This window comes from Pelobates fuscus, chromosome 8 (genome assembly GCF_036172605.1).
Source record: "Pelobates fuscus isolate aPelFus1 chromosome 8, aPelFus1.pri, whole genome shotgun sequence".
Lineage (NCBI taxonomy): Eukaryota > Metazoa > Chordata > Amphibia > Anura > Pelobatidae > Pelobates > Pelobates fuscus.
The window spans coordinates 55,217,219-55,243,153 of NC_086324.1; the positions used below are offsets into that span (position 1 = coordinate 55,217,219).

Genomic DNA, 25,935 nt, shown 5'->3' on the forward strand with positions numbered 1-25,935 from the left:
CCTGCATTTTTGCCTATCTGTTGCCTGGGTGTGTTTGTATTGGTTTGACTAGCTTAAGTGCCCGGGTGGAGTGTTTGTTTGCCCCTTTTTGGGATAAAGGGGGGTGGACCTGTGGGTGTTTGCCTGGGGGTCCTTTGTTTGCCTGTTTACCCCTTTTAGGAGCCACGTGGCTGTGGCTGCAGGGAAAAAGGGGGGTGGACCTGTGGAAGTTTTCCTGGGGGTCTTCTTTGCCTGTTTACCTCTTTTAGGTGCTGGGTAGCTGCAACAGTAAGGAAAAAAGAGGAGGGGGGAATCTGTGGAGGGGTGTAGACTCATTGCTTCCTGGGGATTCCCCATGGTGTCACTTTGATAGCCTAGCTAGCCTCATTGTGCACATTGCTCTGCTTGCAGAGAGGTGGTATCCTCCAGCCTCGAGCGCTGAGGCTGGTGGTATTCCAGTTTTATTTGTGGTGAGTGGATTCGGGCAGGCATTGCTGTCTCCATCACCACGGGGTAGTGAGACATACGGGTGGGTCCGTAGGGGCGCTACGAGGGTGAGGATAGTGGTGGTCACACTTATTGGACCGCTGTAACGGGGGAGGCATACAGATCTCGGGCCGGTGTTAGCTGTTTTCTGTGGCCGCTGGTAGTGAGACTTGAGGAAGTCATTCTCCGAGCAGGGACACTACGAGGTTGAGGGAGGTGGCTTTGGCCACATGAGTAAAGGAAAGGGATTACTGTTGAATTTATTTGAACTGTGATGCATGCACTGTATTTCAATTGAATTGTTGTCTTAATTGGGAGTCATTCAAACTCCTGTGTCTGTCTCTACTTTCACTTTACTTTTACTCTACTTCCTGTGCTATTTGCACTTTCCCCTCCTATTTCTCTTTGTGAGAGAAGTGATTGGTCACACACTTCTCACCTCGCTCCAATCCGTGGCTACCTCGGGTAGGCGGAATAAGTGACTAGTCTACGTTTTGGGAAGACGCACGTGGGGACCCACCCTCAAGTGGCAGTCAAGCATTGTAGACACTCTGTTTCATTTTCCTTCCTCTATATCTGGGACGCCTTTTATAGGGGGAATGGGACAGGGGTTAGATAAGCCCAGTAAGGGCTGGTTAGCGTGTGATCTAGTTGAAGACAGAGAGGGTGAAGAGATGGTTAAGGGAGTTGAAAAGATAGCTAAAGTGTGTAGAATTGCTGTACCTTCATGTGGTAGATTACAGCCAGAGAGCTGGCGCAGATGACTAACAGAGGAGAAAGGCAAGCTTACAGATAATGCTTTGCTGGTACAGAGTAGCAAGAGCTATTCAGCAGGAAGGTTGGGTTGAGGAAGAACTAGATCACAAAGGGTTAAGAATGTATGTATATCGGGGGCGTGGCCTGACGGTGAATGGAGTAAGTCGCACTTCACCGGAGCTCCGCAACCTCGACCCACATAGCCCTCTATAATAGCTGATCTGTCCTCGCAGGATGGGTAAAACCAGACGCGTAGGGACCCCGGGGCCCTCTGCCTCCAGCCCCCCAAGAAAACAAGCCGGCCCAATGGATGATTTCCTCACAACCCCAGATGGCTACCGGGCCACGAGGCATGCCGACAAGATGGCGGCGACATCCCCGGGTGCAGAGAGTGGCGCGGATTCTGAGCCCAGTTCGGCGAGGGGCGACACCCTCTCACAGATCACGATTGAGCTGGCAGCCATCTCCGCCAACATGTTCACCAAACATGACAAAGCCGCCATGATAACGGAACTTAAAGCAGCGATCCGAGAGGAGATAATGGCGGTGCGTAGGGATCTCTCGGCCCTGGAGGTTCGAGTCACTGAACTGGAAAGTGAGAATCTACAGGCCATACAACACTCCCAGGCTACTGACCATGCCACTGCCAGACAAGGCTCCGTGCTCCTGGAGCTCCGCCGTCAGGTAGAGGATTTAGACAATAGGGGGAGACGTAACAATATTAGAATCAGAGGCCTGCCCGAAACCGAGAATGAAGACCTCAACAAAACCCTTGCGCAACTCTTCACCCATATCTTGGGCGACGAGGCACCGGACGAATTCCACCTCGAGCGAGCCCACAGGGCCCTACGCCCCCCTAGGAGTGACGGCCTCCCCAGAGATGTAATCTGCTGCTTACTCTCCTTTCAGCTCAAGGACGCTATTATGAGAGCAGCCCGTACGCAGTCGATCACCTTTCAAGACGCCTCGGTCTCTCTATATCAAGACCTCTCGACCCTCACTCTCGATGCCCGGAGAGCTCTGCGACCGCTGACACGCTTGCTCCAGGAGAAACGAATCCAATACAAGTGGGGCTTCCCATTCTGCCTCCAGGCGAAGAAAGGAAACACGTGGTGCTCCTTGAGATGGCCTAACGACTTGCCCAGCTTTCTAAGGGCCCTTGACTTGCCGCCGGTCACTGTCCGCAATTGGATCTTGGACCAGCCACCACCTCGCCCAACGTACCCTGAGATCCCCGAGTCCCTCCGCACCCAACCTCGCAGGAATGCGCAACCCGTGCGCTGGGGCGGACCGGGTGGATCGGAGGAGTGACTACAACAGCCCAGATCCGAGCCCGGAACCCGAGGACCGCTCCGATCAGACGCCGACCCCAGTGGTCCTACCCCGGACTCATCTGTAATAAGCTAAGTACTTGCATGCGTATCCACGGGGACACCCTAAACACAATTTCAGGGTCAGACACCGGGACACACAGCCTTTACAGCCGCACGACACCCCTGAGACCACACCGCCTCCCATGGCCCCAACTTGACTTTCCGTGGGCTCATGCCATATTTGGGTGGGGAGCGGGTATTTTGCTGCATCACATTGACTTGGGTCGCCCGTGCTACGGTTTCCCCCCCGAACTCTGACAGGGAACGGCCGGAAGAGCCGGATAACCACCCAGGGCTGGGGCCCTTAGGACTTACCTATTACCAACGAAACCCCATCCTTGCCGCAACACATCACCCGGGGGGGTTGCCATGGACTGTCCTGAGGCAAACTGGACCCCATGAGACACCCTTGACTTACCCAACGTCCGCTTCCCCACGTTGCATTAGGTGTTGGAACCTGGGGTCATATAGTTTTCATGGTACCCTGACCGGGGTACTGGGGCCGACTGTTATGCCTATGCTTTATGTTTATTGTTTTATGTTATATGTTCAACTATATGCATGTTTCAAAATGTTGCCACATACCTCGGCCTTTCGAGGTCGGGGACACCATGTGCTATAATATATATTGCTAAACGCTAGGCCCGCTCCATTACACCAGGCGGCTCCAACGGGCGTAGGCCCCTTGGGTCCACCTGACACTGAACGCAGGCGCGACCCCGGGTTCGCGCTTCAACATGCCAGTAGAGCCGTCCATCGCCACACTTGATACAAACCCTGCGGTAACACCCTGGTGCTACCGAGAGTCGGCTCTGCTGCGCCCCGGGGGTTGCCCACATTATGTTTTCATGTACTAAATTTTTGTTGCCAGGAATCTCATGCCGTTAATGTATTATAAAGTTATGCATTGTTCAAGATGTTATTCACTGTCATTCCTCTAGGTGCTTGTGCATACTGTGCTCCCAGGCTTCAGGCCTCCCCGGGAGCCCCACCCGGGTTACTTTCTTCTCCCAAACCGGGGTCCCACCCAGACACGCCTACTCACGGCCGCACATTGGCCTGCCCCCGCCCAGCGGGGTGATACCCCAAGGTCCACCACCCGGCCCAAGACATGACCCACATCAGCCATAACAGTGGCCTATGCGTCCCCACCGGGAGTGCCTATACGACAACTAGGGTTGACTGTCCCTTCTCCTACCCAGAATGGCCCCCTGAGTCGACGCCCCCCCCCTCAAACACTCATCCTGCGGGTGACGCAAAGGGCGCCCCTAGTCGTGGGTCAAGGGTAATCGGACTCCGACCGTATATGACGGACTTCATCTACTGTTATCCATCACCCCCCTGCAACTGACCCACCTGTAAATTAGGTCCTCCACACCCGACCTAGGGCCATAGTTGCCTTTTGCCCTCATTTCCTTGACGGGACTCCCCCCCCCCCCCGGTACAAGGACAGTTCTTAACTACCCACCTTCCACCGCCCTACCCCCCCCACCCCCCCTTTCCCACCCAGAGCTCCTCTCTCCCTCCTCCCCCCCTTTTTCTCTTTTCTCTCTCTCTCTTCTATCTCTACCCGCCTCCCCCCCCCCCCCCCACCTTCCTCCAGACCCTCCTCCACCCCCTCACCCACTCTTGCGTACTACCCCCCCCCACCCCCCCTCGAGGCTCGGCACCCGCCCCCCCCCCCAGGCAGACATGGCGACCACCTTCGCGCCTGCACCCCTACTCTTACACTCTCACAATGTACGCGGCCTCAACGCCCCCGAGAAACGACGTCACCTGTTGAGATCCCTATGGTCTCAGAGGGTCTCAGTAGCGTTTCTACAGGAGACGCACCTTAAAGGGAGTGACGCCCCACAGGTGCGGGACAGGAGGTTCCCCTTGGGATTTTACGCCAACAACCCCGAAGCTAAACGCACAGGCGTTGCCATTATATTTGCTCACACGGTCCCGATCGAGAATACCACTGCTCTGGCCGACCCTGCCGGACGTTTTCTGTTTGTGAGGGGAACGATCGCGGACCATAAGTATACTTTCGCCACGATCTACTGCCCCAATAAGGGACAACACCGATTCTTGGCGAGATCCTTGTCGCAGCTAGAGAAATTCCGGGAGGGTACCCTAGTGCTAGCTGGTGACCTTAATATCCCTCTGGAACCCCGGATGGACACATCCACGGGCACCACCACGATCCCTACCCATTGCATTCGACAGGCCAGGCAGGCCTTGGCTAAGGCAGGCCTGGTCGACTGCTGGAGGGTGGCGCATCCTGAGACCAAAGATTTTACATGCTATTCTGCAGTCCACCGCAGATACAGTCGGATTGACTACATTTTCCTAGCCCAAGAGTTCCTCCCTTTCCTCATCACATCCACAATAGGTATACAACATGAATCGGACCATGCCCCAGTGCAAATCAGGCTCTCAACGCCGCTTCTTAAGCCCCGAGAACGCCAATGGCGATTGAACGAGAGCGTTTTAGCCGACCCTGACGTAACCACCCAAATCACTCAATCTCTGACGCACTACTTCGCGGACAACAACACCGCGGACGTACCCCCACTTACGGTTTGGGAGGCACATAAATGTGTGATCCGGGGCCAGTTCATCAAACTTTGCACCCAACGGAAAAAAGCCCACTCCGCCCAGATCCAAACATTAATACGCACAATAGCAGACTTAGAGACTAGTCACAAGCAGGACCAAACGGACGACATATACTGCAGACTCACTGACCAGCGCAGGCAACTCAGAGACTTACTTGCACAGAAAATGCTTCACACAGTACGTAAGTCCAACAGACACTTCTACGAATTCTCCAATAAGAGTGGGAGACTGCTCGCCCGTACACTGACCCAGAGACAGAGGCAGCGCCACGTACACCAGATCGTGGGGGAGGACGGGACAATTAGGAGGGCCCCATCGGACATCCTGAAAGCTTTTCGGCTTTTCTACTCAGACCTTTACAACATTGACAGTACCACACGACGCGCGGAGTCGCCACGACGCCTACAGAAAATAGAGGCCTTCCTCTCGGAATATGTAGGGGGCAAAGTCCCGAGTGACCTGGCCGAGGAGCTGGAACAACCTATTACCCTAGAGGAACTTGCCGCAGCTCTCAAGGTATCCAAATCAAATAGAGCCCCCGGACCAGACGGCCTGCCGACAATATACCTCCGTAAATTCAAGGACACCTTGCTACCGCAACTACTGGAGGGGCTTAATTCCCTGCTAGACGGTGGGAGGTTCCCGTTAGACTCACTACACGCGACGGTGACAGTCATCCCTAAGGAGGGGAAGGACCCCACCAACTGCGGGAGCTACCGGCCGATATCGCTCCTTAATGCTGACCTCAAGGTATTTGCTAAGACTATGGCCCTTAGACTCGCACGCGTGCTACCCTCCTTGGTTCACCCCGATCAAGTGGGTTTCATACCCGGAAGGGAGGCCCGAGACAACACCATCCGAGCCCTAAACATGATCCACTCCGCCCGATCGACAGGCAAGAACCTGGTCTTGGTATCCACTGATGCCGAGAAAGCCTTCGATCGGGTAGATTGGCAGTACCTTGAGGCCACCCTACGACATATGCAATTCGGACCCCACGTTCGCTCCTGGATCCTAGCCCTCTACTCCAACCCCACGGCCCGTATTCGGATCAATGGCGCGCTATCAGCCCCGTTCACCATCCGCAATGGCACCAGGCAAGGCTGTCCCCTGTCCCCCCTCCTGTTTGCCCTCACCCTGGAACCTTTCCTGGAGGCGGTCAGACGGGATGGGGGCATCACGGGGTACAGTCTGCACAACGTGGAACACAAGGTTGCCGCTTTTGCGGACGATATGTTGTTTTTTATCGACAGCCCGACAGTCTCACTACCCAACCTCCTCCGGGCATTCCGAGAATTCGGTGAACTATCTAACCTTAAGCTGAATATGAGTAAATCTGAAGCCCTGCCGATTTCGCTTGACGCTGAGAGAACCGCACACCTTTGCACACAATTTCGCTTCACCTGGTGCACCTCTAAACTGAGATACCTAGGGATCTGGCTCCCCACAGACCTGGCCCTCCTATACCAACTAAATTTTCTCCCCCTACTGTCAGACATTCAGCTAGACCTCCGACGATGGCAGGGCCTCTACGTCTCTTGGTTTGGCCGCATTAACGCCGTCAAAATGAATGTCTTACCACGTCTCCTATTCCTCTTCCAGGCGGTCCCCATAACCCCACCGAGAACTTTCTTCAACACCATAACTAAGGCCGTACGTAATTTTGTGTGGAACGGGAGGGCTAGCAGGGTGAGTAGGGCGATCCTAGAACGTCCCAGGGCCAAGGGGGGCGCGGGGTTCCCGTCCTTTCTTAGATACTTCCAGGCGGCCCACCTACTGCGGATGGTGGACTGGCACGCACGACCTACGACCAAATTATGGGTTCCCATGGAGCTCACACAGGCGGGTGGCTCTCTCCCATCCCGCTTGTGGCTGAGCCCCCAGGAGACGGGTCCCCTGCGAACTGGAAACCCACTCATAGATGCCACGTTGAAAGTCTGGAGGTCACTGCGGTACTCACACCAACTCACGACTGCCGACGGCCCCCTCACACCCATTACACATAATCCTAAGATTGGTGGGGTGCTCACCCCCGCAGACCTGCGTGCATTCACCGACTCGGACTGGCTATACTTTCGCCAACTTTTACAAGCGAACAAGCTCAAGCCCCTGGCGGATCTCGTTGGGGACAAAGCTCCCACGGGCGCGGACAGCTTTCACTACTTACAAATCCAGGCATACTATAGGTCCTTTCCGTCCACACAACCCCTCCACAGGGAGCCCACTCAGTACGAATCGCTCTGCACACAACGAAATCACCCCGATAAGGGGATCTCCAGACTCTATGCACTACTGCAGACCAGCGAAAACCTTCCGCTCCCTAGATATGTGTCCAGGTGGGAGAGGGAGACGGGGACCACACTCACCAACCAGGAGTGGGAAAAGATTTTTACCCTCACGCATAAATGCTCCATCAGCTCCAAATACCAGGAGACAAACTTTAAAATTTTAACCCGCTGGTATCGAACCCCCGACACCTTGCACCGAATGGACGCAGAGACGTCTGGGGACTGCTGGCGATGCGGATCCACAGACGGCTCCTACCTCCATATCTGGTGGTCCTGCCCAAGTATCGCTCCCTTCTGGACAATGATTAGGGACACCATCCGACAGATCACGGACACTACCATACCGCTCCAACCCCTGTCCATGCTCCTGCACCACACAGACATACCAACCACCACCTATAAAAAGTCACTGCTTAAACATTTGCTGACAGCTGCTACTTCCTTGATACCCACAAAGTGGAAGAAACGGGATGCGCCCACTCTCCGGCAGTGGTTAGACAGAGTGGGAGACATTTACACCATGGAATCCCTCACGGCTACGCTACAGGACAGGCAGGAGAAATGCACGCGCACCTGGGCGCCCTGGCTGTGGTACCTCACGGTGGCAGGGGCGCGGGTCGGGGCCTCGGATTCCTCTCTCTCTCCCCCCCCTCTCTCCCCCCCCCTCCCTCTCGTCTTCCCCCCCCCCCCCTCTCCCCGCCCCCCCCCCCCACCCCATCCCCCCCCACTCTGCCCACAAGACAATCTCAGACGGTCAGACTAGCTGACGCTCAGCCATACGCTCAAACCACTGACGACTATAAACCGACACCCGTATGAGTTACCAGACTTGGACTGCCTTTCTATAGGCCCATCCGTGCGGGACCCACAGACGCGCCTCTCCCATCCGCAGAATCTCCTAGCCACTGACCGTAAGGGCTACAATGCGAAAGACATGATAAACTGCTTGACACCCTAAACTGCCAGCCTGTGGCTACCCTCTAATCACTAGAATACCTGTTAGTCTTGCTGTGCCCCATACGCACCTCGCATGTCCTCAATATGGTAGATAGCAGAGCATGCACCCACCCAGCGGATGCTCTTAGCCCCACAATCTGTGGTCGCCCATGCGATATGGGACATCCTCTACAGTGGCTCCTTTGCGATGATTCAGTCCAATTTTATACTAGTAGCACCCGACAAGCTCCCTGAAGATACTGCTTGACCGTAAACCCGTTCTTGGTAGTTAACTTGTTCTGATACTATTATCATACAGTGTTTCTTATATAAAATGCCCATCATAGCAACCAGCTACACTCTTTGCATGTAAATGTTGCGATTAATTGATGCCATGCTCCCAGATTGTATGAAAATTTTCATTTGTACCCACCTTCTTCTTTCTGTACCCATACCTCTGCCTGAATTAATAAAAATTGATTGACTAAAAAAAAAGAATGTATGTATATCATAATAATTGTGTTACTGGAAGGCTCTCCCAGCCAGAGCCCTGTCATGGCGTCCAGGAGGTGACCACTCCCATCATCCCGTCAGTAATGACCGAAATGTAGCTGACCGCGGTCACCATCCCTGGTCCCCACCCTACCCCAATCTTAAATGCTGTGGGTTGTTTTTTTTGTATTTTGTGTTTTGTGTTTTTGTGCCCCTTTGCTTGCAATAATTGTAATGTAACTATCCTTCTGTCTTGTTACTGTACAGCAGTGACATGGTTAAATCTTATGCCTGTAGATTCTCTCGTCTGTCTCTCTCCCCCTCCCTCCCTCCTCCTCTCTCTCTCTTGCTTCTGGTCTCCGTGCGGAGGTGCGGGGGGGGGGGGCATGCTTGCGATTCAGATTTGTCTCTTCAGTGAAAGTTATGCATAGCTACCGATAAGAATTAGAAATGGAATTAGTGATGGGGGAGATTGGTTGCATTCCGTGAGTTTATTTTGCATCATGTTACCTTGAAGTATATGTTTCTAGAGACAGCTTTACTGGCTGTTAGATGTATGTTGTTTTCAACTGTCTTATTTAATCCGTCAAGTCTGTCCATAGTTTAGTATTTCATTTTGCCGAACAGAATGTTGCTTCTCTGATTTATTTTATTAGGCTATAATATAGTGCAATGTTGAAACGCCCTAAAAGAAAATGGCCCCTAGTACAAAAGAAGGTTGTCCTTAAGTGACATCACTCCTGCCCTTACTTCTTCCCTTACCATATCAGTGAAGTCATTTCCGCCCTTATATCGTGTCACTTCATGGCTGCCTGGATCATGAGACCTACTCCTATCATGCTCATCCTATCTTAAGACATGCTGTTTTCCTTAAATCCCACATATTATGAACAGGAAAGTTATAATTACTAAAGGGAAAACTAGAGAGTTTCAATTATTTAATTTAATGGTAATACAATTAAGGATTGGTCTCAAAATGTTTTGATTTAATTGAAAAGGAACCAGTAAACATTATAAGCCTAACCATTAACAAATGGATAAGGGATAAATGTGTTCCAATCTGTCTTTATTGGATAATGTTTGCCTCCGAGATTAAAGACTGACTAACTTAATTTTTGATGTAAGCCCAGATATTTTATTATTGTATATGCATATAAGTCGAGACTTTGGGCATTATAGTGTATTGATTCCTGACCTGTTACTAGCAGCAAGTGCATTACATAGAAACATGGAATGTGACGGCAGATAGTCTGCCCAGTATTCTAAATACTTTCATTAGTCCCTGGCATTATCCTATAGTTAGGATAGCCTTATGCCTATCTCACGCATGCTTAAACTCCTTTACTGTGTTAACCTCTATCACTTCAGCTGGAAGGCTATTCCATGCATCCACTACCCTCTCAGTAAAGTAATACTTCCTGATATTATTTTTAAACCTTTGTCCCTCTATTTTAAGACTATGTCCTCTTGTTGTGGTAGTTTTTCTTCTTTTAAATATATAGTCTCCGCTTTTACTGTGTTGATTCCCTTTATGTATTTAAATGCTTTTATCATATTTCCCCTGTCTCGTCTTTCCATCAAGCTATACATATTAAGATCCTTTAACCTTTCCTGGTAAGTTTTATCCTACAATCCATGAACCAGTTTAGTAGCCCTTCTTTGAACTCTCTCTAAGGTATCCATATCCTTCTGAGAATATGGTCTCCAGTACTGTGTACAGTACTCCAAGTGAGGTCTCACCAGTGTTCTGTACAATGGCATGAGCACTTCCCTCTTTCTACTGCTAATACCTCTCCCTATGCAACCAATCATTCTGCTAGCATTTCCTGCTGCTCTATTACATTGTACATTGTCATTAACAGCCAGAAATTAAAAACAAGAAAGGTGAATTAATGTATAGCTGTTTATAAAGCTTAACAAAATCTCCATTATCTTTTTCATTTATTTCGCAGAAGACAATGTTATTTGTCTATTTTGTATGTTTTAAAAATACATTATCAGTGAAGAGTAGAATAAGTTTTATCCCTTTTGCGAGACATAAAATTGTGATAATGTATATTTGTGATGTATGCAAGAATTATATTTTGAGATGTTAGAAATAAATAAATAAAATAAAGAACAAGAGTAACAAGAGCGTCTGTCTCCACGGGCACAAGTCTGGTGTGGGAGATGTAGTGGGTTAGCCACTGCGGGACACCCACGGAGTGAAGCGTTCGAGGCCTGTTCAGACAAGATGAGCATGTTAGCCTTTTATTGTTTTTCTCTAGGGAAAGCATAGGGTCAGTTAATAGTTGTTGTACATGGGCTATTTGCAGCCTCCATAGCGGAAGAGAATCCTACCTGCCTCCTAATTTCTACCTAGTCTTGATTTCTGATGTATCCTCCACTGCTACATCACCTGTCTGCTCCCTTACCTGCCCACCCCCGCTTACTCCTTCCACCGATCCCTCCACTTCATCTACAGTACTTCCTACTCCACCTTCTCCTCTTCTCCTCCTCCTACTCCTCTCTCTACTCCACCTTCTCCTCTTCTCCTCCTCCTACTCCTCTCTCTACTCCACCTTCTTCTCCTCCTACTCCACCTTCTCCTCCTCCTACTCCACCTTCTCCTCCTCCTACTCCTCCCTACTCCACCTTCTCCTCTTCTCCTCCTCCTACTCCTCTCTCTACTCCACCTTCTCCTCCTCCTACTCCTCTCTCTACTCCACCCTCTTCTCCTCCTACTCCACCTTCTCCTCCTCCTACTCCTCTCTCTACTCCACCTCCTACTCCTCTCTCTACTCCACCTCCTACTCCACCTTCTCCTCCTCCTACTCCACCTTCTCCTCCTCCTACTCCTCTCTCTACTCCACCTCCTCCTCCTCCTACTCCTCCCTCTACTCCACCTTCTCCTCTTCCTACTTCTCCTGTCCTTCCTACTCCACCTTCTTCCCCTCCCGCTCCATCCGCTACTCATTCCTCCATCTCCCCACCACCATATCTATATCCTTTATATGCTTCCTCCCTTATTATTCCTTACCCATTTCCTCCGCCCTACCCGCGCCCCGCCCTGGCATCTGCCCAAATGGCCTGGCCATTTTTCTACCCTTACCATGCAACTCCGCCATATTCAGCCACTTGCCACTTCCAATATGGCACCCCCCAGTGGTGTGGTACCTCTAGTGCCGGTCCTAATAATTCCTGCTCCTCATGATATTAATTCTATTCTCTACTGCATCCAGCCCTTACTTCTCTAAGACATTTCCGCCCACAGACAACTCTGCCTCTACCTGACAACATTATATTTTGAAGAAAAGTTGCTCCGGCCACTCTTCCGCCACTTCCCAGGGGGGAATACCACACTACGAAAAATTATTCAGACTAGTGGAGGTACACTTCATCATGAATGACCTGTTTTGGGCACTCTCAAGGAAATAGTGCGGTCCTGACCCAGATACCCATGGAAGTAAGACACCTGTATCATCACTGGGAGGTGGCTGTCTCATGAAAGGAACCTGACTCATTAGAACAAAAACATGAAACACTAAAAATCAATATCAGCTCTCTACAGAGGGGGGTCAGCAAGAGAACTGTAAATAGAAAGACAAATACCCCCAATCTCACACAGAAATAGGTGAGAAAACCTCTTCTACTGCTCCTCATGGTTGCTTTGAACAGATGAAAGAAGAAACAAGACACATCTCAACAGGGCATGCAGTAGCTTTGCCAGATCATGATTCCACTCTGTTTGCAGATAAAGAGGAAAGGTACCATACTGGATTTGCTGTTGCTACAGAAGATCAGGTACGTCAAGCATCCTCACTTTCCTCACCCACATCTGCTCAAGACGCTGAATTGACAGCCTTCTCTGTGGCGTGCAAAATGCCTGAAGGAAGACATGCCAATACCTACACTGACTCAAGATATGCCCTGGGTGCGGCACATGATTTTGGATCAATCTGGAAGACAAGAAGATTTCACACAGCGACTGGCACGCCAGTTAAGCATAGCACGGCTATTAAGAAGTTGGTGGATGCCCTACTCCTGCAGAAGAAGTGGCCATACTGAAGGTAAAGGCCCACGGAAAACTGAATTTAGAAGAAGCACCACTCAGCTGACCAAGCTGCCAACCAAGCCACAAGTGCACCAAGGGAAGTGGACGGAAGGGTGTCCGCTGAAGAAACTTCTATACTCACCATGTAGATCCTATCCACAGATCTCAAGCTCCTGAAAGAATGACAAGCAGCTGCTGACCCTGAAGAAAGACAAAGCTGGAAAACAGAAAGGGGCAACCCTTGAAGACGGGCTGTACTCCAACACTCTCAAGTTCTGTTTACCCCAAAAAAAAACATGTACTGGGCAGTGGGCCCATGGATTTTTATACCTATCCAAGACCCTCATGTTACTGCCGATCCTGTGTCATTTGTGCCAAGGACAGCTCAGGCAGAAAAGGAGGAAAGTCCTAAGCATCTAGCTAACTCTCACTATCCCTTTCAAGAATCCAAGTGACTATATCCAGGTGCCAAAGAGCTGCCGGTTCAAATATGCACTAGTTATAATAGACATTTTGCCAGGATGACCAGAGGCCTAGTCGGTCATCAATGTGACAACCAAGACCATATACCCAATAGAGCATTGTGAAAGTTGCCGAGATCACTCAGTGGATTCACTGTTCCAGATTCAAGACTCTCTCTGCAACATGGGAAGTAACATTTGTTGATTTTGACAAACCTTTGACTCTAAAGGAAAAATGACTTGTTAGAAAACAAAAAGATACCAACAAGTAGGTGTTTGATGGCCATAATAATGCCTGACCACCTGCCATCGATGGAAAGCCGAGGACCCCAAAAGGAGACCTCGTGAAGCTAAAGAGATTCAAACGCCAAGCTTCTTCAGGATTATCTGCCCATCCTGAGTTTGTGGTGATATTAATTTTGACTAAATGATCCGAGTCCACCTACTCTGATGTAGCGTGGGACAGGTTTAATACTATGATGAATAAGTAAATGTGCCCTAGCCAAGGTTATTATGTCCCTACACATAATACATGACAAGGTACTCTTGACACACCACATTCATGCTTCAGAACACAAAAAGGAGCACCCCTCTAAAGGGAAGTTTGACACATATATACATATATATTGGTGCCATAGGTGTGCCAAGGGAGGTACCAGATGATTTTGCAGTTAAAGAAAAGTTTGCGTCCATTTTCCCAACCGTCACTGCTATTAATAATATTTTGATTTGCATTTATTATATCTATTGCAACCAACAACGTTTTGTCAACTACACCAGAGATGCCCTCCAGGGCTTGGCCGAACAGTTGCAGGCCACATCCCAGATGACCTTCCTGAACAGAATGGCATTAGACATGATTCTAGCTGAGAAGGGGGGTGTATGTAAAATACTGCCTGTCACCATGACTTGTTGTGCCTATATTCCAGATAACATAGGTCCATATGGTAATGTAAGCTTGTCTATTTTATGATGTCCCTCTGAAGAACTAAGAAGACTTTAAGAACCGTTACTTCATAGGGTTTTGTGCCTCTGGGCTAACATGTCTTCTGGAACTAACAAATAAAGTTTATCTTTTTAGTGTCTAACATTTCATAGGGGGGACTGTTGTAGAATTATTAAAACCTGCATTAAATTTCTCCATTAACTCCATCTAACTTCATTATATGACAGATTTTCCTAACAGCATTTAGAATATTAGACAGAGAATGTATTTTCTAGAAGAATATGACTAACACCGGAATTATCAAGTTCCTGTAATATGTAACAATGTATGCCATAGTTAGGTCACGAGAAACTGCACTAATGAAATGTTCATTTACTAAAAAGCCTTGAAACTAACCTCGAAGCTAAACAGTGCCAAGTACTCAAAATGGCTGGCTGCCAGATTCCCCCTCCCATCGAGCGAGCCTCGTGCTAATCAACAATGGCGCCTAAATCTTATGTCCCATCCCTGTAAGAGATGACGACAGTTCATGATGGGAGGATGCCCCACTAGCCACTTAAACCCCTAAGCCAATTACTAATATAGATGGGAGGGCATTTAACTTACCACTTAGTACTTGAGCCAATTAATAATATTGATGGGTGGACATTGACATAGCCACTTAACACCTAATCCAATTAATGATGTTTATTTGTTGTTATCTTGATATTCTATGATGATGTAATATTGCCTTTAAAAGGGTCTGCATACCCGCTTTTTAACCAGATGCCATTAAATTTCCTCGAAGTTATTTTAACCTGAACTCCGTGTGTCAGTGTGAATTTACTTCTGCGTATACGCAATTTAATCATCTCAGATTTGGACAGGAACAGATAGACATTTAAACATATTTGTTTATTCAAAATAATCTATATCATATATATCTCAAAATACAGTTAGAATAAAATTATAAATATATATATATATATATATATATATAATTTTTTAAAAATCCATTAAAAAATGTTTAATTTATTTTAATTTACTTATTATTTATACTTTATAATATATATAATCCGGAGAAATCTGGCCTCTTAAGCTACACGTGGAAGCTTCTGACCCTAAAAATACCCACAAGATACCCATATGGCTGCAGTGGAGGTAGCAGACCCCGAGATCGGGAGTCTCGGACCCCCTGGAGGCAGGACGAGGCTTTGGAGGCAGTGGTCTACCCAGGAGAGCAGCGAGGTGGATGGCCGCCACCATGCCTCCCTTTCCAGCTGCCACCCACCGACTTCTAGAGTCGCTTGCCGGCTCCGTTCCCTCCCCCCCCCTGCCCCTTTGGACCGGGGGGTCATCCCGGTCCCCAGTGGGGAAAACTTAAGCAACAAGGAGCCTGAGGCGCCTGGAACACCTTGCGAAATGGCGGCGACTCAGGGCACATCACCAACTGCGCCTCCACCACAGAGTCCACAGGAGGCCCAATCTCGCCACCAACCCTGGCGGAGAACCCCACAGCGTGCCCAGCGACAACTCAAAAAGTGAGAGCAAACGACCCGGTACAAGACCCAAGACCCAAATCCCGCATCAAAAGCAGGCCCTCGAGGTGCTCCCAAAATGGCGGTGCGGAAGCCAGGGCTTGCAGAGAAGCATGAGCACAGCTGTGAGGATTATAGCCTCCACTCTGTACAGGACTCGTCCAGAAACATACCGGGAGAGAGGTGAAGCTGCGCCACATATGAGGAATGGTGATCGCCCATCTACAGGCAATGGCTGACAGCTAAGTGGAACTGCCGAGTTGTGGTACCAGATGCCAGTTCATTACACCCCTGATCCCAATCTTGCGGGCACTGCACAGACTAACGTTCTATCTTGGGTTTGACTTACTGCCAGCCTCTAACTAGCCTGTTCTTTTGAAATTGCCATCAAAAACGAATATGCATACTGTGATTCATTAACCCCTGACAAGCAAATGAAATCCGCCTAGCTTACCACTCAGACCCTTTATGAGATCCACTTTTATTAGTCGGCCACTCTTTACTACCCAGTGGTACTACTGCGAATAGCATAGCCAGTCTGTACAGCTTGACACTCTCACGTCTCCATTAGATCACCACAGACAAACTATCTGTCCTTTCACACTGAGACCACTAAAGCAGTCAGTCCAAGTAAAATGTTGACACTAATCTTTGCATGCCTAGCCTGTTAAGACACTCAAGCAACCATATACTAACTATAAAAATATGCAAGCACTAACATACCCTTATTGTTAGAAATGTTTGGAAAAAGCATGAGGATTGCCATTGGGGTACCCCATGCGCATTGTTCTTTCAAATGCACTACAAAAATAAAGAATAAAAAAATAAAATAAAAATACACTTAGTATGACATTTATATATTAGATATATAGATATATATTATATAGATATAATATATGTATATATATATATATACACACACATATATGTATTTATTTATATTTACTAATATATATTTTTATTTTACAAATGCAGGAAGACTGCCTGTCAGAGCGATCACATGGCCCGCGGGGGCCTAATTTGCAGAGGGGGGACTGTCTGGCCTGTCAGGCAGTACCCCCAGACCGGGAGCAACATCGATCGCCGGCGGGGGGAACAGCGGCGATCGGGTAAGTACTAAGGAAAACCGCGGACGTACTAGTCCTTAAGAACCGTTTTTGTTAGACATACCTTAAGGAGTTCATTTGTAGCCATGCCACCAAAACAGTCGAATTTAAACGTTTAATGGGCCGTGACATCATAAAAAGCGGCGGGGCTATCGCGGCCGGCGTGAGAAACGTTGGAAAGAAGAGATGGACTTCTGGAAAGGTCCCCTTCCACTTGCAGGACGTCTCCAGTGTGTGGCACAGCCTGTGTCAACACATAAGGTACCCTGACAGTTAGGAATACAAACAAGTATTACTAACACTATAGTGCTGGAGTACATTTTTAGGTAATTGGCTCCTCTCTCTGTGGAGTTAGAAGGTGTTTAACATACCTTTTTTCCCATTACCGTGCGGGTCTCGCTGCGGCTGGCCCCGCCTCCATAGCTGAGATCATTAATCGTGATGATCTTAACCAATCCAATGCATTCCCATAGGAAAGCATGGGGAGGCTATTGAACATATGCGGCAAAAACGCAGCGGTGCGCCAATCAGCATATCTCGTAGAAATGCATTGAATCAATCCTGATGAAAGTCTGGAAAGACTGAAACGTTGATGAAACATAACTGTATGGTGAATAAAAGTAGAAGTTGATTGAAAGTTCAGTGAGTGCTCTCCTTTGTATTTTCCTATTTTGCTGAGACGGGAGACTGCACCTTGGCAATCATTATTGACAGGTGTGTGCAGGACCGTATTGTATATATATATATATATATATATATATATATATATATATATATTATGTTTCAAACCGCATCCACTGCTAAGGGTATCTGCAGAATTGCAGTATGAAGTTTGAAACACGATGCCTCTCTGTGCTCATTTGCATGTCAAGCTGGGAACTCTGGGATAGTTGTGGAAACATGATTTCTCAAGTTTATATGCCCAAGAAGGACTTCTCAAAGCCCAACCTGAGTTATGCAGGTGATGAGTAACAGTAAATTGTATATATCATGGTTTGATTTGAAATTAACAAATTAACCCATCATCAACAATGCGGGTATGGATTGCGGTCCCTTACTTACTCAGTTCATTGTTAAACCAATCTCATTAGAGTAAACAGAAAAGGGACAAGTATGGACATAACAGTTTTGTGATTACCAAAGTCAGCCAGCTTTAGCTCTCCTAGGTAGCTGATGAGAAGGTTCTGCGGCTTTAGGTCCCGGTGTAAGATGTGCTGGTGATGGATATAGGCCAGACCTCTCAGCAGCTGAAACATGAAGAGCTGGGGAGGGAGATAACAGGATTTAGATCAAAACAAGGGGACTGTTTCTGCTTTGCTCAGAACCACTTTCCCTATTCATTTACAGCTCTGGTTAGAATCAGCAGCACATAACATACTCGCAGTTTAACATTCTTATTCAATTTAACATCCACAAAATATTCCAAGTTACAGACAGGTTTCTTTGAAACCAGCCAGCAAAATAATTAGTTACAGTCGTTGTAATATCATTCTCACAAAATAGATCTGCCATTCCACACACGATCCTAGCACTATTCATATCAATGCATTATTATTAGCATGACAATTCTAAATAAAAACGAGATAGAAACTCAGTAAATGACTTATTTCCAGCCATGAAGTCTACTGATATTTAGCAACAAAAATGCAACCAGCACATGTTCCCAGTGATAGATCTTAACAGAAGGCTGTAAGCATTTTGGGGCCCTTCAAACACATAAAGGTTTTGTGATTGAGCGTTCGAAACATTGTGTTCTTTCTTATGCGTGTACAATAAAAGCAAAATTATTATTATATATATATATATATATATATATATATATATATATATATTGAAGAAAACCTCTGCTCCATTCTTGTGTTTGGAATATTTGGTTATATTTTTTTGTGTGTGTTGTTTACTGTTGATGAGTTTTTGGGGCTTTGAGGACACTCCCTCTTTGTCTCTTTCTGCACCTCAATGAGAGTAGGAATTGAGAGAAAGTGTACTGGCTATGACTAAGTCATATGAATAGTACCCTGTATGTGATTAATTATGACAATATTTAACATTTGTGAACACACTAAACATAAGATGTAAACTAACTACAAATTTTAATGTGCTGGTTAAATGTATACCATGCAGAACTCCAGCTGATGGTCTGTAGACCCCTATCTGCGTAGCAGCAAGAATAGGTCTTCTCAGTAACAGCAGAACGTACTCCTTCTGTCTCCCTGTGCAATATTCCACTCTGGCAGATAGAGGGTGTTTGAACATAAAGTATATAATATATGTACAAGCAGGAAGCAGAGAAAGATTGTCAGAGATCCATCTATGGTTATTCATATTAGTGAGAAATGTTGAGACGTCAAAGTGAATTTCAAATTTTAGACCAAAGTAGCCAAACTGTAAGCATAGCAGATGAGATTTTTTTCCCAGTTCAGCTATTTTGGCCTTATATTTGTCATTCATCTTGAATTTCTGGCAATTCTCACCTTAGTGAATAACCCTGTGAATGTTTTTTTGGGCACATATCTCTTCATGTTGATGGACAGCACTTAAACAGTGTTTTTGTATATGAATTCAACATACTGCAACGTAGCACTTTGCATGTTCTGCCCATCAATATGGATAAATGACGTGTGTCCATTAAAACATGGTAGAAATGTGCCACATGTGAATTTCAGATCATATGCCCTCCCATACAATCTCTTAAAAAAACAGTGACTAAGGGAGAATACTACCATTGACCCCAAGTTGTAGTGGGGCATGGTGTGCCTTGACTGTAACCGTCTGTTTACCTGTGTGTACACCCTGTGAACACAATGTATATAAATACGTTCCGGGGTGGCTGGTAAGAGACTACAAAATCACATGAAACGATTTGCACTCAGCATTGTTGAGGAAATCTGAACCATATTGTTGTTGTTGTTCAGATATTTTTGACGTGCAAACAGAATAAAAGGCTCTTTGAAGTTTTTGGAAGCAATCCTTCTGGAGCTACACTGAACAATATTGGAGTAAGGTTCATAGCACATAATGCTTTGGTCGAATATCTTCCAACATCATTTGCTGTAGATTGTACGAGAGACACAGGAAAAGTTATTCACTAAAATGTGAAATGTTGGGAAATCAAATTGCATTCAAAGTGAATTTCAAAGTTTAGGGCAAAATAGTCAAATTGGAGAGAATTGTCAGAGTATTGCCTCAATTTTAAAATCCACTTTGAATTTATTTAAATGAACACTATAGTGAATAGCTAAAAACATACCCAGCAAGGAGTTTTAAATCCATCTGAAAAAAAGGCTTTTCTGTACTTAAAGGGACACTCCAAGCTCCCTATTCTAAAACGAATTGACAACTACATTGTAGCAGGCATAGGTAACCTTCGGCACTCCAGATGTTTTGGACTACACCTCCCACGATGCTTTGCCAGCATTATGGGTGTAAGAGCCTTATGGGAGATGTAGTCCAACACATTTGGAGTGCCAAAGGTTGCCTATCCCTGCGTGTAGTGCATATGATTGTTGGAGTATCACTTTAATAGGCAATGTTATTTAGTTTGATACAGGAGTAGCCAACATTCCTGAAATGCATTTACTAAACTGTGAATTGTAGAAAATGAAGATACATTTCAAATGAGTCCAAAATAGCAGATTCAGAATAAAATACCCCATTTCAAATTTTTTTTAAAGCTCTGCTATTTTATCCTGAAATTTAAAGAGTCCTTGTCAATCCTTCACAGTGGGCGAATAAATTGTGTTGTAGTCACTTTATTGTCAGACACCTCCATTGTATAACACATTTTTTCAAAGCCCTCGGTGTGCTATATGCTCATAAAACCAAACTCACCCTGATATTGTAGGGAAGCAGCCCCCCTGGATGCTGGGCCATATATTGTGAAAGATCTGTGTGCTGGAAAACAAAAGTGAGATGCATATAAAAATAAATTAATAGACTATCTGCTTTATACATGTGCATCTTCTAATCTAAACTCGTTATAAATGGTAGGTTTGCCGGTTCAAGATTTTTGCTGAAGATTATGATATCTGCATTCTATTTCTATCTGCAATGCTTAAAAATAGTGAATTAAATGTGAATCCTGGTACCAGGTACTTCATTTTAGGCACCAACGTTTTAAAGATTTATAGTTTTTGCACTGAATAATTACCTGTATTTTTCAACATTCTCTTCTTCTGTGTCACCTCGCACAAGGGTAGACATCCTTTAGCAATCCAGATGTTGTGGACTACATCTTAGCTGATGCTCTGCCATAATTGTAGCTGTATGAGGATTATGGGAGTCTGCAACATCTGGAGTTCTGAAGGTTACCTACCCCCAATTTAGCACATTCGGAAATGCCTTCTGATAGTTACTGTACCTGTGCACAGCTCAATTTATGTCTCTCTCTTCTAACCTGCAATGTCAAAAAGCAAAGTTGTGCATGGAATGGAGCACAGCAAAGGTTGCTGGGAGTTGGAGTTCAGCTAACATCGACCATAAATAGAAAGCTGGTAACTAAACAAGTTATATAAACCTCTGCTATGAACCGAAGTAAGCAGTGCATAGAGAACTCTGCAATCTGCTTGTCAGTCCCAACAACTTAGCCCATCACTGCTGCATTAAACATCTGCGACAGTTCTTGCTCCATAAACTGACAGGCCAAATTACTTACTGAAGTGTAAAAAAACTGATGTAATAGGAGGGGATTTGTATAAAACGGAACTTGAAATAACAGTATATTTTTATTATTTTGGATTGGTTGTGTTTGCATATTTTTAATTACAAAATCTATGCAATGCATTAAATAAGAATGTGTCAATTGTAGCCGGGAGTGACCTTTTAATAAGATCCCAACATGAAATGTATTAATGAATCACGGTGGTTCCTTTGAGCTCTGAGCTGTGATTATTTTATTGATTTCACATGGGTAGATAATGAATTACACATAGTGCTGGTCTGTGCTTTCAAGCCCTGCCCAACAGAATACAGAGAAAAGAAGCATCGCCAAAAACATGGCGGTCTAGCAATCCTAGGCAAGTTATTCAAAATGCACAATCCAGCATTAGGAAATACGTCTTTTATTTGTACTAATCATTAATATTTTATGACATACATTCCAGAGAACTCCAGTCTTTGCCAGGAAAAGAAGCACATGTGCCTACACACATTTGGATTGAGTTAATAGAGCTATAATCTCCCAAATGCCAGTTGAGAGCACCCTCTGCTGGTAATCGTGGTAGTGGCAGCCACTTCAAGACACAAAGCAGACAATATAGGGAATTCTAACATAAGAGATGGATTTAATTAAATAGTTGTGGTTGACAGATCACGTGTTACATATTGCAATAACTTAAAGGGACCCTGTAGGCACCGTAACTGCTAATTTAAGTGGTTATAGTGTCTGTTGTATAGTGTCTGTCCTTCCATTGTTAAACCTTTTTTATGATTAAATGCTAAATTAGAGCTCCTTGCAGTCCAACCCCTCTGTGTTCATCAGCTTAATGAGGAAGCATTAGCGCAAGTGGAATCGGCATCAGTGATTGGCTGAGTGTGTCAGCTGACCTTTTTCAGCTGATCACAGCCACTCATTGCTGTATGAATTGATAAACACCCATTGTGCAGCGCTACAGAATCTGTTGGCTCTTTATAAATAGTAATAATAATATAATCAATCCCAATGTAAGTATTCAAGCAATTTTGAACAGTTTTTCTTACCAGAGGACCCCCGCCGCCACTCCCTGTCTGTTTCCTTCCCATCCTGAGTCCGGGCCGTAGGAAGCTTCTCCTAAGCTAAGGCCTGCAGTGCATGGCCTGAGAGTGTCAGCTGATTGGACTCAATGGGTTAAGCCCTGCACTGCCTTAACTCAGGCAGAATATTTTGGGCTCTCACTGAGGTGAGGAGTATTGACCGACAGACTTCCACATAGGAAGTCAAAGTGTTAAAATGGTTTGACATACTATTGGGGTATGGGGAGCACCAGTGCACTCCTGCCACCAAAACCACTACAGCAAACTTAAACTAGGACACAGACTGGAAGATTTCTCCAACTCAGCTATGCTACCAGCTTGTTTATTTAACCCTACATTTTGCCTTTGAGATTTTAAATTGCTACAATTTAGTGGTTTAGTGAATAGTCATGTGTTATTTGCTAAACCTGTGACCAGAAAACTTACATTGTAAAATGTAGGTAACATTAGTCAAGTTCGGGGGGAAATAGCTGAATTTAATGTGTTTTGGCCTAGGCTTTGCAATTTGAGTTTCAGAGGAACTCTCCCAATGAAATGTTACTTCACCCCTCATTTTAAACATCTGTTTTCTATTTATGGGGCGCTATTTCTTAGTCAGTCCACTACATTTTGGAGTAAATCCAGCAAAAAAAAAAAAAAAATGTTCTGCTTACCTTGAATCCAGCACTGCCTTCCACGACTCTTTTGCTGTCACCAGCCTTGCATGATCCAATCAAATGCTTCTCATGGACCATGTTAATGGCTCAGAGCGCATTTGCGTGCTCTAAGTCAGCGAGGAGAGGGAGGGAGGGAGGGAGAGGTGGAGGTGATAGAAAAAAATAAAAAAACAAAACCAAGCACTGATGTTGTAGGGAGATAGGAGGAATCATATGAAAACAGGGAGATATTGGCTTCCCACTGTAGACACGCTGCCTGCAAGGGTGAAGCTCATTACGCCTGTCACCGGCACGCACTGCCGGCTAATATCAGATGTAATTTTTGCACAGGATTAACATTTGGTTACCCAGAACAGCCCCCGGCACAAAACAATAAATATCTCTTTATGTGCGGTTGTTTCTGCTTGAAACGCTGTTTTTTGTTTTTTTCAGTTTCAGAAAATATTCCTACAGATTCCTACCACCATAATCACTTCTAAAATTAGAAGTTGTCATGGAGGTTGAAGTAACCCATTAATGCACTCTAACTATAGCTTACTTTACAGATACGCACTTTATACGCTATATCTGTAACTGTTCATTTTATTATTCAACTTCTTAAGAATCATTGACTGTTTAACAGATAACTTACTTTTTATAATTTACTCCTTTTGTTTTCTTGGTAGTGGTATTGATTTTCACTTTTTCACTTTTTTTTTAGTTCTATGTAATTTGTATCGTCTTAGCTTACAATAAATTTTCACCTCTATTGTATATTTAATAAAATATTAAATTGCAGGTTATTTTGTAGTATTGTAACAATTGGCGTAAGAGCGCCACCTAGTGATCACACAGGACGTTTTCTTGTACAGACAGACAGCCACATAGCGCCCTCCTTTGGTGTATTGTAAGAATGTTTCCCTTTGGTTGTTCAGTACCTCAAGACAGTTGGTGGTAAACAAACGGCATCATTTGATTCATAAGTATACATTTTTGATTTATAAGTATACATTTTTGATTTATAAGTAGTCTTTTCTTCTACCCACCTTTCATAATAATCCCAGCCCTAGCTAGGGATCATACATTAAATAAACTACGCAGTTTTCTACAGTTATCTCTAGGGCGTCTCTATTAGTGGAATGGGATAACCAACTCTTTAAACATGTTTTGTTTTCTTATCTTTCTTAAAACAGTGAAATATATCTTCTTCAAAGCTACACCAGATTTTTTTTTTTGGGGGGGGGGGTTGGGGGGCAGGGGAGATGAGGGATTCATTCTCACCCCCCTTTATTTGATTGCAAATTCCTGTCCTAATGTGTTTTACACCCCACCTCCTATAGAATGTAAGCTCGATCGAGCAGGGTCCTCTTCAACCTATTGTTCCTGTAAGTTTATTTGTAATTGTCCTATTTATAGTTAAATCCCCTCTCATAATATTGTAAAAGGCTACGGAATCTGTTGGCGCTATATTAATTGCAATAATAATAATAAAATAATAACCCCCAGTTCCTACACTAATGCACAAAATGCTCTTATCTAATGTGCCATATGATTCAATAAAATATACACTCAAACAAATATGTCTGGCCTATAACATGCAGATATTGACAGTATTCCAAACTGCAATAGGATTTATATTGGTTGCACCAGAAAACGTCTTAATTTATTTTTAAGTCCCAAGAAAAATGTAAAGTATACTTATCAGTGCCTTAAATGTAATATTATATACACTAAACAAAATTATAAACGCAACACTTTCGTTTTTGCCCCCATTTTTCATGAGCTGAACTCAAAGATCTAATACTTTTTCTATGTACACAAAAGGTCTATTTCTCTAAAATATTGTTTACAAATCTGTCTAAATCTGTGTTAGTGAGCACTTCTCCTTTGCCGAGATAATCCATCCAACTCACAGATGTGGCATATCAGGATGCTGATTATACAACATGATTATTGCACAGGTGTGCCTTAGGCTGGCCACAATAAAAGGCCACTCTAAAATGTGCAGTTTTACTGTATTGGCAGGAATCCAGGGGGGTTCGAAAACCAGTCAGTATCTGGTGTGACCATATTTGCCTCACGCAGTGCAACACATCTACTTCGTATAGAGTTGATCAGGTTGTTGATTGTGGCCTGTGGAATGTTAGTCCAGTCCTCTTCAATGGCTGTGCAAAGTTGCTGGATATTGGCAGGATCTGTAACACGCTGTCGTATATGCCGATTCAGAGCATCCCAAACATGCTCAATGAGTGACATGCCCGTTGAGTATGCTGGCCATGCAAGAACTGTAATTCAGCTTTCAGGAATTGTGTACAGATCCTTCCAACATGGGGCCGTGCATTATCATGCTGCAACATGAGGTTATGGTTGTGGATGAATGGCACAATGGACCTCAGGATCTCAACATTCAATTCACGGGCAACAGCTCTGATGGACATTCCTGCAGTCAGCATGCCAATTGCACACTTCCTCAAAACTTGTGACATCTGTGGCATTGTGCTGTGTGATAAAACTGCACATTTTAAAGTGGCCATTTATTGTGGCCAGCCTAAGGCACATCTGTGCAATAATCATGCTGTCTAATCAGCATCTT

General features: G+C 45.5%; 1 protein-coding gene across 2 annotated transcripts in view; it reads right to left on the reverse strand.

Annotated features, from left to right (window-relative positions):
* Nucleotides 1-25,935, reverse strand: part of CDK15 (cyclin dependent kinase 15) — a 220,531-nt gene that overhangs the window by 119,874 nt on the left and 74,722 nt on the right. For both annotated transcript variants that reach the window (XM_063428701.1, XM_063428700.1), the window contains 2 exons: nucleotides 20,809-20,871; nucleotides 18,116-18,239 (listed from right to left, as the gene is read on the reverse strand). In XM_063428701.1, the coding sequence (XP_063284771.1) occupies nucleotides 18,116-18,239; nucleotides 20,809-20,871 (187 nt within the window). The remainder of the gene's footprint in view (nucleotides 1-18,115; nucleotides 18,240-20,808; nucleotides 20,872-25,935) is intronic.